General features: G+C 45.7%; 3 protein-coding genes and 3 non-coding genes across 6 annotated transcripts; 3 read left to right on the top strand and 3 right to left on the bottom strand.

The window, feature by feature from the left end:
• Nucleotides 1–1070: 1070 nt before the first annotated feature.
• TRNAF-GAA (transfer RNA phenylalanine (anticodon GAA)) lies at nt 1071–1143 on the bottom strand. Its single transcript has one exon. It is a non-coding gene; the product is annotated as a tRNA-Phe (tRNA).
• Nucleotides 1144–1777: 634 nt separating this feature from the next.
• LOC114590420 (histone H2A-IV) lies at nt 1778–2360 on the bottom strand. Its single transcript, XM_028716697.2, has one exon. The coding sequence runs from the start codon at nt 2293–2295 to the stop codon at nt 1906–1908; it is 390 nt and encodes a 129-aa protein (XP_028572530.1). The 5' UTR covers nt 2296–2360; the 3' UTR covers nt 1778–1905.
• Nucleotides 2361–2576: 216 nt separating this feature from the next.
• Nucleotides 2577–3257, top strand: LOC114590421 (histone H2B 7-like). Its single transcript, XM_028716698.2, has one exon. The coding sequence runs from the start codon at nt 2707–2709 to the stop codon at nt 3085–3087; it is 381 nt and encodes a 126-aa protein (XP_028572531.1). The 5' UTR covers nt 2577–2706; the 3' UTR covers nt 3088–3257.
• Nucleotides 3258–6599: 3342 nt separating this feature from the next.
• Nucleotides 6600–7119, top strand: LOC114581797 (histone H4). The gene has a single exon (XM_028702404.2). It carries the CDS (start codon nt 6605–6607, stop codon nt 6914–6916), a length of 312 nt encoding a protein of 103 aa, XP_028558237.1. The 5' UTR covers nt 6600–6604; the 3' UTR covers nt 6917–7119.
• A 263-nt stretch (nt 7120–7382) lies between these two features.
• Nucleotides 7383–7454, top strand: TRNAM-CAU (transfer RNA methionine (anticodon CAU)). Its single transcript has one exon. It is a non-coding gene; the product is annotated as a tRNA-Met (tRNA).
• A 356-nt stretch (nt 7455–7810) lies between these two features.
• Nucleotides 7811–7882, bottom strand: TRNAM-CAU (transfer RNA methionine (anticodon CAU)). The gene has a single exon. It is a non-coding gene; the product is annotated as a tRNA-Met (tRNA).
• Nucleotides 7883–11178: the final 3296 nt, after the last annotated feature.

Below are 11178 nucleotides of genomic sequence, written 5' to 3'. Positions count from 1 at the left end.
TTGCCATATGTCCTCTTTTTCATGAGTAGAAGTTTTGCACTTCAAAATATGGCAACCCTAACCATGGACCAATGTTATTATGGAAGGCCACAGGTTCATCAAACAACTCCTGCATACTACAGCAAGAAATCAGCCATTTTCAGCCTGGATGTGAACTGCTCAGCTGTATCTGATTAAGGAAACACAGATTAGGTTACATTGCAATTTAACAACCTCCTGTATATTAAATTCTCAAGAGGGAGGGAGGGAGGGAAAAAGTGCATTTGAAAAGAGTCAGTGGATGAGTGTCAGATATTAACAGTTTTATGGTTCCCCGTTACATGACTATATACTTGGGCATCATTGTGGTTGTGAAATATCAGGGCTGTCTTCTACAATGGCTTTAAAAGAGAATTAGACAAATTCATAAAGGGGAGACAGTCAATGGCCACTAGCCACAATGGCTATTCTCTGCCTGGAGGAGGTAAAAGGTAAAGTAAAGGTAAAGGACCCCTGGACAGTTAATTCCAGTCAAAGGCGACTATGGGGTTGCGGCACTCATCTTGTTTTCAGGCCAAGGGAGCCAGCATTTGTCCACAGGCAGCTTTCCGAGTCATGTGGGCAGCATGACTAAACTACTTCTGGCGCAATGGGACACCAGGACGGGAACCAGAGCACACAGAAACGCCGTTTTCCTTCCTGCCGCAGCTATACCTATTTATCTACTTGCACTGGTATACTTTTGAACTGCTAGGTTGGCTGCTAGGTTAGAATCAATTCTCTTGTGCTTTGGTTCTGCTTTCGGGTTTCCCACAGGCATCTGATTGGCCACTGGGAGAACAGGATGCTGAGGTAGATGGGCTATGGACCTGCTCCAGCAGGGATCTTCTTGACTACCATTCAAAATAGTTATAATTGAACAGTAGAGGAAACAGGGTAGAACGTTTGCAAAAATTGTTTTCTACTTTCAACACATGCAGGAAGAAGTTTGGTTTTGCACAAGTCTTACCATTTATTAGTGTGTATAGGAGGAGGGCGGGAAAAAGCAGGGGGGACCTCACACACTATCATAAAGAATTAAGAAAAAGCATTGCCGAAACCCGGGATCGAACCAGGGACCTTTAGATCTTCAGTCTAACGCTCTCCCAACTGAGCTATTTCGGCACGTGCGTTACAATGCCTGAGCCCCTCCATCAGAAATAAAAACATGCTGACCTACAATACACCACGTATTTCTGTCTTTATGGACTGCATGGGAGATGGTTGCTACATTGTACTATTACCTCATTTACACATTGTTGTGCTACATTGTTACGCTATCGGTCTGCATTTTATTGTTACTTTATTCTAGCCACACTTGTATCCAGAGAACTCCGGAGGACTAAAAAGAGTATTGTTGCGTATATAGCCATCTAAGAGCCCAGAAACTTAAGCCAAGAGGGAAACTCGGGAGACAGCAATGTCAAGTTATCTGGGCGTAAGCCTAGTAGAAAAAACAGAGGCTGGCTTCCAGGTTAAAAGTGCGCGAAGGGTTTCACAGCAAGCCACTTACACAAACTTCACATCTGGGGAAAGTTAAGATACTTAAATGATACTCTGCCGGATAAGCCTGTTAGATCCGTGCTGCGCTTGCCGTTTTAACCCGGAAGATACCCACTGTGACACTGAAATAAGGCGCGAGAATGTGTTTTACGTTCTGGCGATGCCATATATTGTTGCAGGGACTGGCGCAAAGCATAAGACCCTTAAGTTACGTCTCTGCTAACTAGCACTGGTAATACAAATTCCATATTACGAATTCCTTTTGCCAGAAAACATACATGTAATCAAATCAGCTCTTTTCTAGATATTGTGGGTGGCTCTTAAAAGAGCCTTTGTTGTCTGTTTTGAAATGTCTCCGACGTCTCCTAAAAATCCTACAAGAATTTACTTGGCCTTCGCTTTATGGCTCTCGGTTTTCTTGGGCAACAGCACAGCCTGGATGTTAGGCAACACTCCTCCCTGAGCAATGGTGACTTTGCCCAGCAGCTTGTTCAGCTCCTCGTCGTTGCGGATGGCGAGCTGCAAGTGGCGAGGGATGATCCTGGTCTTCTTGTTGTCCCGGGCAGCGTTGCCGGCCAACTCCAGGATCTCAGCAGTCAGGTACTCCAACACAGCAGCCAAGTAGACGGGCGCTCCGGCTCCGACGCGCTCTGCGTAGTTCCCTTTGCGCAGAAGACGGTGCACACGACCCACGGGGAACTGGAGTCCGGCACGAGAAGAGCGAGTCTTGGCCTTGGCACGAGCCTTGCCTCCTTGCTTACCGCGTCCAGACATGATACCAACTTCTAAAGTAGAACAACAACTCGAGATGAGAAACCGGAAAAGTAAGTCGCAACATGGCGATTCTGGCCCTTTTATACCCTCCCTGAGACTCAGCCTCGGCAATTTCGATTGGCTGAACGCTGAAAGCCACCACAGCGTCCAATGAAAGCGCGGCTTCTCATTGTGCCCAATGAAAACGCCGAGGTCTCACGTCACCCATTGTGATGATTGGTTGGTTCCCAGAAAACCTTTTGTGCGCGCTGTGCTTGCTTAATCAGGGCGTCGAAAGGAGCCAATAGGAAAGCGGGAGGATTGTGCGCCGAACCGCGGGGGACGGTGAATAAATAGGCGTGCAGCGAAGACTTTGTTAGCATTTCTTTTTTCACACATATTCTCAGTTGGTCGCAGTTTCAGCGTAGCAGGATGCCTGAGCCAGCCAAATCCGTGCCTGTTCCGAAGAAGGGCTCCAAGAAGGCCATCACCAAGACGCAGAAGAAGGGCGACAAGAAGCGCAAGAAGAGCCGCAAGGAGAGCTACTCCATCTACGTCTACAAGGTGCTCAAGCAGGTCCACCCGGACACGGGCATCTCCTCCAAGGCCATGAGCATCATGAACTCCTTCGTCAACGACATCTTCGAGCGCATCGCGGCCGAGGCTTCCCGCCTGGCGCACTACAACAAGCGCTCCACCATCACCTCCCGGGAGATCCAGACCGCCGTCCGACTCCTGCTGCCCGGAGAGCTGGCCAAGCACGCCGTCTCCGAAGGTACCAAGGCCGTCACCAAGTACACCAGCTCCAAGTAATTCCTTATTCTTGGCACAGCAGCTTTTTTAAACAAACCAACGGCTCTTTTCAGAGCCACCACTTTCTCTGCAAAAGAGCTAAATTTGCTAGAAAAACTGCGCGTGAGCTTTATGTAAGAGGCTTTACTTGTGTGTCAACTGTCTTCTGGAAATAAATGCTAGTTAGTTTACGTGATTGTGCTATGAGATACTCCTAAAGCTAAGCTTTTGCTTTTGAGTCTTAGCCTGCAAATGAGGGGAGAAGCTGTGTTTCGGTAGGGAGAGGACTTCTATTGCTCAGATGGGACACGATTCACCTTAGCTAAGATGCAGTAATGTAATTTCATTAATTGCTATTACCTTTAAGTCGTGGCACAGTTCTTATCACTTGTGAATTAAAAGAGCACCAGACTTTTGGAAGATATAATCACATAAATATATATCCCCTCACCTAATGCTTTAATGGCCTGAAGCTCCCACCTGAAAAGTTTAGAATCCATCTGGCAAGTTATTTCTTCCTTTCTCTACTTCTCTTACCCGTCTCAATGCATTTTTCTTCTATTCGTTTTCCCCCCTCCCTCCCCATTTTATATAAGTCCTTTTCAGTCTCCACTAGATTTCCCAACTTGGCCTGTTTTTCCTATGTCTCTTAAAGTCAAAAAGCTCATACTGTTTTGAGTGCTCCAGAAATTAATTCCCTTTCCTCAGCTGTCTCCAAATCTCCAATTATTGAAATCACCAACTTGTTTCCATCTCGCCTTCATTCTCTCCTTCCAAAGTCTGCTACACGGAAATTTGTTTAGTGGTATGTTTGGCCAATAAGGCAGATGTTTCACAGAAACATTTCTCTATTGCTGTGGGGAGGCAGTTCCCAACCAGTCTTCTGATTAGGGTTACAGCTGTTCTTATTTCAAAGTCAGTATGCCAATTCCTTTTCAATCAGTAACGTTTTGTGTAAAGTTGCATTTGTTTGGGGAGCCAAGTTCTAGTGTGCACCTAGGTCTCAAAATATTCTGAAAGAGGACATCAGGGCTGCATGTTAAATTTGCAGACTTTTCTGGGACTACTAGCAATCAGCAATAACTGATTGGAACACCTGAAGTCTGATTAGATTCCGGTCCCTGCTGGTAACCCATCGATTCAATAATCATGTGCAGTAGTACTTACTCTTTATTTACAATCTTTTAACTTGGGTCACTCAAAGAAAACTTCTGCATACTGTCTGAAGTGGGGATCACATTGGTTGCAGGAAGGTATATGAAAGATTTGCAGGGAACTATTATAGGTTAGTTGGAAAAGTTGAAATAAACTGAGTTCAAATCACAGCTCAGCTAACCAAGGTGACCTCGGGCCAGCCACAGTCAACTTTACATACCTCACAAGGTTGTTGTGAAGATAAAAATGGGGAGGGGGAGAACCACATTGAGCTCCTGGTTGGAAAGGTGGTATATAAACATAATATAAGAGTATGTGTAATAGTGCTTTAATGACAAGCATTTCGCAGAAGCAACTTCACAACTTCTTTGCCATCTCTTAATGCAGGGGTCAACAAGCTTTTTCAGCCATGGTCCACTGTCCCTCAGACCATGTGGCAGGCCGGACTATTTTGAGCGGGGGAAATGAACGAATTCCTATGCCCCACAAATAACCCAGAGATGCATTTTAAATAAAAGGACACATTCTACTCATGTGAAAACACTCTGATTCCCATACTGTCCGCAGGCTGGATTTAGAAGGCGATTGGCCAGATCTGGTCCCCGGGCCTTAGGTTGCCTACCCCTGTCTTAATGTAACATAGGTTTGCTAAACAACTGTAGATTGTACACTGGTTATCCATGTTGCTGTATTCACAGGAGCAAAGGCAGGCAAGCAGCATGAGGAGCTTCAACTCATGCTAATGTGACCATCCTATAGGAACATGGGAAGAGCTTGTTGGGTCAGGCCAATGGCCTATCTAGCACAGCATCCTGTTATCACAGTGGCCAACCAGATGCCTGTGGTAAACCAGCAAGCAGAAGCTGAGCATGAGCACTCTCCTCTCCTGCAGTTTCCAACAACTTGTATTCAGAAGCATTTGTATATATAAAAGAATCTGTTTCAAACACTGCATATTTATGGTCCCCCAGTACTTTTTTTCTTTGGATCATCCAGTGTCTCTGAATCTACAAAATATCTTGGTTCAGCCCCTTTTGACACAATCTGTGATAAAGTGCCTGGGTATTATCTGAACATAGACTGTTCAGCAACCTCTTTTGTGTTAAAGAGGTTGTTAAGCTGACAACACTTTGTTGAATTGATGTTACACTACCTGAAGAAATCAGGCTGCAAGATATCTCAGCAATTGGGTGCAGTTTTGCAGCACCAGTGATGCCCTGCTGTCCGTCTAAATAGCTGACCTCAAGTGAATATACCAAAGATGGATAATGAATGTGTTTTGTCCACAGCTCCACTCATTAGGACTTTTTCAACACATCTTCATTAAACTCTGATAAGTGTTGAGGATCACAAAAGTTACCTGATATCTCTAGATTTAAGTGGTCTCCTGTTCTGCTGTGTATAATGAAAAGGTTACAGCATCGGTGCTTCTGTTGGCCAGGTGAATAAACAGCTACAGGAAGCCTGCTAGAAAATAAAAATGGGCAAATCCATGGATGTAGCATTTGCACACACAAAAAAAACTTTTTGTGCTTCTGTCAAGATATTTCCTGTTCACCCTCCCTTTACAAATATGGAGTGTATTCTCCCCCACCCCTTTTGTATGGGCACAATAGACCGCAGGCAGTCTTCACTTTCAATGAAAAACATCAAGAAGTTGGGAAGCATGATGGAGGAAGGAAAATAACAATAAATGTTAGTGTCTTGGAATCTTAGCCACTGTTCTTTCCTGGACATAGCACAGTACTGGTACATAGCTAGGAAGGCTGGCTATGTTCATCCCTACTTTTTAAGCATCTCAGTTGGAAAGGTTTTTGGAACCCCCAAATTCCAGAACAATTTGGGGTGCAATTGTATATACACACTTGGGAGTAAGCCCTGTTGTACTCAGTGGAATTTACTTCTGAGTGGACAGTGCTTATAGTTGCCCTATTGATTTTTCATAGCTGTGTATCTTGTGATATATACATAATTAGGTTGGGCTTCGTTTTATAATTGGTTATTATTTGTTCCTGGTTGAATTCTGCGTACATACATACTGCCACCAGCCGCTTTCAGCTATTCTGTCATAGCAGCACAGAAATATATATATAACGCCAATGATATCTTGCCGCCACGAAAACGCTAACGCGGGAAGACTGTGAAGGCGCCAACAACAATTTCAAATTGAAAGGACAACGAGGGCGCCGATTGGCTGGTTTGAAACAACCCAAACCTCTTCTCATTGGATAGAACCATACTTGCCCGCCAAGGTTTTTTTTTCCCTGGGAATTGAGCGGGAGGCTCCGCCTCTTAGTTTTCATTCTGGTCGGATTGCATTGTATATAAATCGGCTTGGACAGCGGCAGAATCTCATTTGGTTGGTTCTGTAGTATTTGTGAACATGTCAGGACGTGGAAAGGGCGGTAAGGGGTTGGGGAAAGGAGGCGCCAAGAGGCACCGCAAAGTGCTCCGCGACAACATCCAGGGCATCACCAAGCCCGCCATCCGCCGCCTCGCTCGCCGCGGAGGAGTTAAGCGCATCTCCGGGCTCATTTACGAGGAGACCCGGGGCGTCCTCAAGGTCTTCCTCGAGAACGTCATCCGCGACGCCGTCACCTACACCGAGCACGCCAAGAGGAAGACGGTCACCGCCATGGACGTGGTCTACGCTCTCAAGCGCCAGGGCCGCACTCTGTACGGCTTCGGCGGCTAAGGCTCCTCCGCTTCCACAGACCAAAAATTAACAAAAGGCCCTTTTCAGGGCCACCCACCTTTTCCGGAAAAGAGCCAGTCGCTGTCTTTTTTTCTAATACAAATTCAATAAATCGAGCAGTTTCAAAGATAAAAGTGGAGGGGAGGAAACTCTTAGAACATGCTGACCAGGGAAGTTTTATTTGCCACCTTAGAAGCCTTCTAATAACATAACTGGCCACCATTCATATAAAAATAATTGGCCTCTATTCCTGCGTAGTGTCTTACTCCCTTTAAATGCTTTGCATTAGGAGCTCTCTTCGTCTCATTGGGTCAAAGCAACTGTTCTTGATAGCCAAGTGACTAAAATAAACTATTGGTCAAAGAATGCAGTACGCTCTTGTTTGCAGAACTGATGGCTTCGCTTAAGAAAAGAAAAAAAAAGACGTCATCCTTTATATACTGACAATACACGCCGTGTCGCGTGCAGCAGAGTGGCGCAGCGGAAGCGTGCTGGGCCCATAACCCAGAGGTCGATGGATCGAAACCATCCTCTGCTAATTTTTTTTTTAATTTTCCTTTATTTTACAATCACTATTTTTTTTAAAAGTGCATAAATCAATGTATTGGGGTTCCTTCCTAAAATGCTTTCCTGGGAGTCAGTCCTTCTGTACTCCAGCGAGACTTCTGAGTAGATTTGCATAAGAACAATAAACACGCTGCTATAAGTCAACGAAGCAAGAAATTAACGAAGGGCTTTATTTTCTTCCTGATTTCCTGCAAAGTTCCACCGAGGAAGCCTCCACCCTCAGCTCCCCATAACTTTATTGCAGCGCCTATTTTATTTTAAATAAAAATAGGGAGCCGACATTAGAGGTAGGAGAAAACGTATTTGTACAAATAAATAGAAATAAATTAGCAGAGGATGGTTTCGATCCATCGACCTCTGGGTTATGGGCCCAGCACGCTTCCGCTGCGCCACTCTGCTGCACGTGGATTGGTCTGTATTGTCACTATATAAAGGATGAAGTCTCTCCCTGAGTTCTCCAAAAGCGCAACGAAGTAACTTCAGGACCTTACTTTCGGGAGAGGAATTCCTGCATGAAGTGGCAGATTAAAATCGTAAAGCATGATGCTTCCTACTTTACAATCCTACCTGTGTGTGATTCAATGGGTTTTATCTTCAAAAAAGAATTTCTATCTATATAAAGACACAGGGGGATACGTACCTGCCCGGGAGCAAGTCCCGTTCAAGTCAGTATGACTTTTACATCTGAGATAGACATGCAGGATTGCTCCGTCAGTCTCAGGCCCTGGCGACTCAGCTAATTCAGTGTTAATTTTAATCTAGGGGTAGGGGGAGGAAAATGAAACCATCCGTTATGAAAAGGTGGTGTAGTAGTAAAAAAAACCACAGAAATGCTGGTTATTTTCTCTTGCCTTGGTGTGTGTAAAATATAAACGATGCATTTTGTAAATAAACTTGTTACCTGTGTTATCTTCCAAGGTGCCTCCTTAGGGGCAAATACTTTTCATGGTCTGCAAGCACGTCTGATTTTACTTTTTATTCCTAGTAAGCAGGATGGCTTATTTCTAGCATGGGGGGACCTGCAACGTTTGACCCCACTTTGAGTCAGTCACTTCCAAGGTTGTTGTTTCTTTTTCTTTTTGTTTTTAAAAAGAAGATCTGTACACGATTACCTTGTAGCAAGCAGATGGATGGCTTGTGTTTCATGAAAGCTTTGCTGCGGAACACCTATTTCCTGTATGTGGGGCAGGAGATTGATTTGGGATGGGGGACGATTGCAGTCGGACTAGAAATTCATAAAGAAATTGCCACTCTTTATGAATACACAAACGACTGAAAACTGAACTGCTCTCCAGCCCTGCCCTGCCTCAAATATCCAGGGATGGGTGTGCTATTCTACTTACTAGATAGACAGTAGGTGTGGGGAACTTTTTGTTAGTATCCCAACACTTTCAGCCCATCACATGTTGCTGAACTATAACTCCCATCGGCTGCAGCAAACCTGGCCAATGGCCAGGGGTGGTGGGAGTTGTAGTTCAGCAGCATTAGGAGGTCCAAAAATGCCTCCCTCCTGCTCTATAGCTTTCCCCAACCTACTGGCCTCCAGTGCTTGGTTGGTGCTACAACTCCCACCAGCTTGTGTCAGAATGCAGGAGTGCTAGTCCAAAGCATCTAGAGGGCACCAGGTTGGAGACGGTGGGGGGCTACACTAAAAACAAAAAAGCAAGAGTTTTAAGGCACCTTCAGTCCCAATGTTGTTATGCAAGAAGCTTCTTGTTGACCACAATCTGGTTTCATTGCATACACCGGGTGTGAGGTGCTTTTGATTCTCCAGAAGCTGCTGAGATACAACTCTCATCATGCCTAGTCCTTAGCCAGGCTTGCTAGGGATGATCAGAGTTGCAGTTTGGCTACTTCAGCTACATCTACTCTTCCTAATGGTGATTCCCAGCATGTGGTGTTCAAAGGTATATTGTCTCCAGCAGCAAAGGTGGATCATAGCACTCGTGGCTGGTAGTGGTATTCTCCATGGTAGTCTTATTCTGCCGATCATTAATCCCTATGGAGGACATGACGTCATGCCAAAGAACCATCTAGTCCAGGCCAGCAGCGTTCTTATAGAGGCCCACCAGTGGAGGGGTGCCTAGATGAAGCCTGGGAGAGACATGATAGTTGTCTTCAAATATCTGAAGGAGCGTCTCTACCCCCATCGTTCTACCCAGACTCTGAGGTCCAGTGCCAAGGGCCTTCTGGCGGTTCCCTCACTGCGAGAAGCCAAGTTACAGGGAACCAGACAGAGGGCCTTCTTGGTAGTGGCACCCGCCCTGTGGAACACCCTCCCACCAGATGTCAAAGAGAATAACTACTACCAGACTTTTAGAAGACATCTGAAGGCAGCCCTGTTTAGGGAAGCTTTAAATGTTTGATGCATTACTGTATTTTAATATTTTGTTGGAAGTCGCCCAGAGTGGCTGGGGAAGCCCAGCCAGATGGGCGGGGTATAAATAATAAAATATTATTATTACTATTATTATTATTATTATTATTATTATTATTATTATTATTATTTGACAGGCTGTCACACACAATATGAGGAAGCTTGTGCCCTATACGGGGCAGGCCGCCCTAGATAACCAGCCTCATATAGCCAACATAAAGGTAAAGGTACCCCTGCCCATACGGGCCAGTCTTGACAGACTCTAGGGTTGTGCGCGATCCATCTCACTCTATAGGCCGGGGGCCAGCGCTGTCCGCAGACACTTCCGGGTCACGTGGCCAGCGTGACATCGCTGCTCTGGCGAGCCAGCGCAGCACACGGAACGCCGTTTACCTTCCCGCTAGTAAGCGTTCCCTATTTATCTACTTGCACCCGGGGGTGCTTTCGAACTGCTAGGTTGGCAGGCGCTGGGACCGAGCAACGGGAGCGCACCCCGCCGCGGGGATTCAAACCGCCGACCTTTTGATCGGCAAGCCCTAGGCGCTGAGGCTTTTACCCACAGCGCCACCCGCGTCCCCATAGGCAACATACTTAAGTATAATTAATGCACATGAGGGTTAAAACCATAGAGGTAAGATGTCTGGCCAGGCTTAGCTCACCTTGGGAGTCACTAGGTAATCAAGCCTTTTCCCCCTTGTTTACCTGATGAACTCAGCATGTGAAGAGGTCTCAGCTGGTTGCGCCAGCTTAGCTGTATAGCTCTAACAAGCCCCTCCCGAGTTCCTATACCAATAATTTAGAAACTTTCACCACTTTGCAACTAAGCCGTTTGACTGCTTGTGCAACTTTTCTGACTAATGTATGGAAAAACACATGAACTTGACCTTTGAAGAGTTTGCAGGTAAACCGATTATTAACTTGCCAAACGTGTGGTCTTTTCATATGGTGGGGGAAGAGGGGTTTTGGAAACTCCCTAGAAGCAGATTTTGGCTGCCCATCAGGGAAGGCGAAAGTTCCTTTGAGTTGCCTTGAGAGGTGAGGGGCTCTCCTTCACATATAACTTTTAAAGCGGAGGTTTAAGCACCATCTCTCATGAAGGAGTCATATCCTGCATTGTAGGATTCCTGCACTGAACAGAAAACTGGACTGTAAGTTCCATCTCTGGCTTTAAAACTCTATGAAAACCAACCCTCAGAAATAGTGCTATTATCCATGTAAGAGCTAGTGTGGTGTAGTGGTTAGAAGTGCTGGACTAGGAGCTGGGAGACAAGGGTTCAAATCCGAACTCAGCCACGAAGCTCACTGACCTTGGGCCAGT

The sequence above is a fragment of the Podarcis muralis genome, chromosome 13, assembly GCF_964188315.1.
Source record: "Podarcis muralis chromosome 13, rPodMur119.hap1.1, whole genome shotgun sequence".
NCBI classification, from domain to species: Eukaryota; Metazoa; Chordata; class Lepidosauria; order Squamata; family Lacertidae; genus Podarcis; species Podarcis muralis.
The sequence above is the reverse complement of the archived record's forward strand: the minus strand, read 5'-3'. Positions and strand labels throughout refer to the sequence as shown.

What these genes read in the sequence shown, in the direction of transcription:
- LOC114590420 (XM_028716697.2), bottom strand. Translation starts at nt 2,295, where the DNA reads ATGTCTGGACGCGGTAAGCAAGGAGGCAAGGCTCGTGCCAAGGCCAAG.
- LOC114590421 (XM_028716698.2), top strand. Translation starts at nt 2,707, where the DNA reads ATGCCTGAGCCAGCCAAATCCGTGCCTGTTCCGAAGAAGGGCTCCAAG.
- LOC114581797 (XM_028702404.2), top strand. Translation starts at nt 6,605, where the DNA reads ATGTCAGGACGTGGAAAGGGCGGTAAGGGGTTGGGGAAAGGAGGCGCC.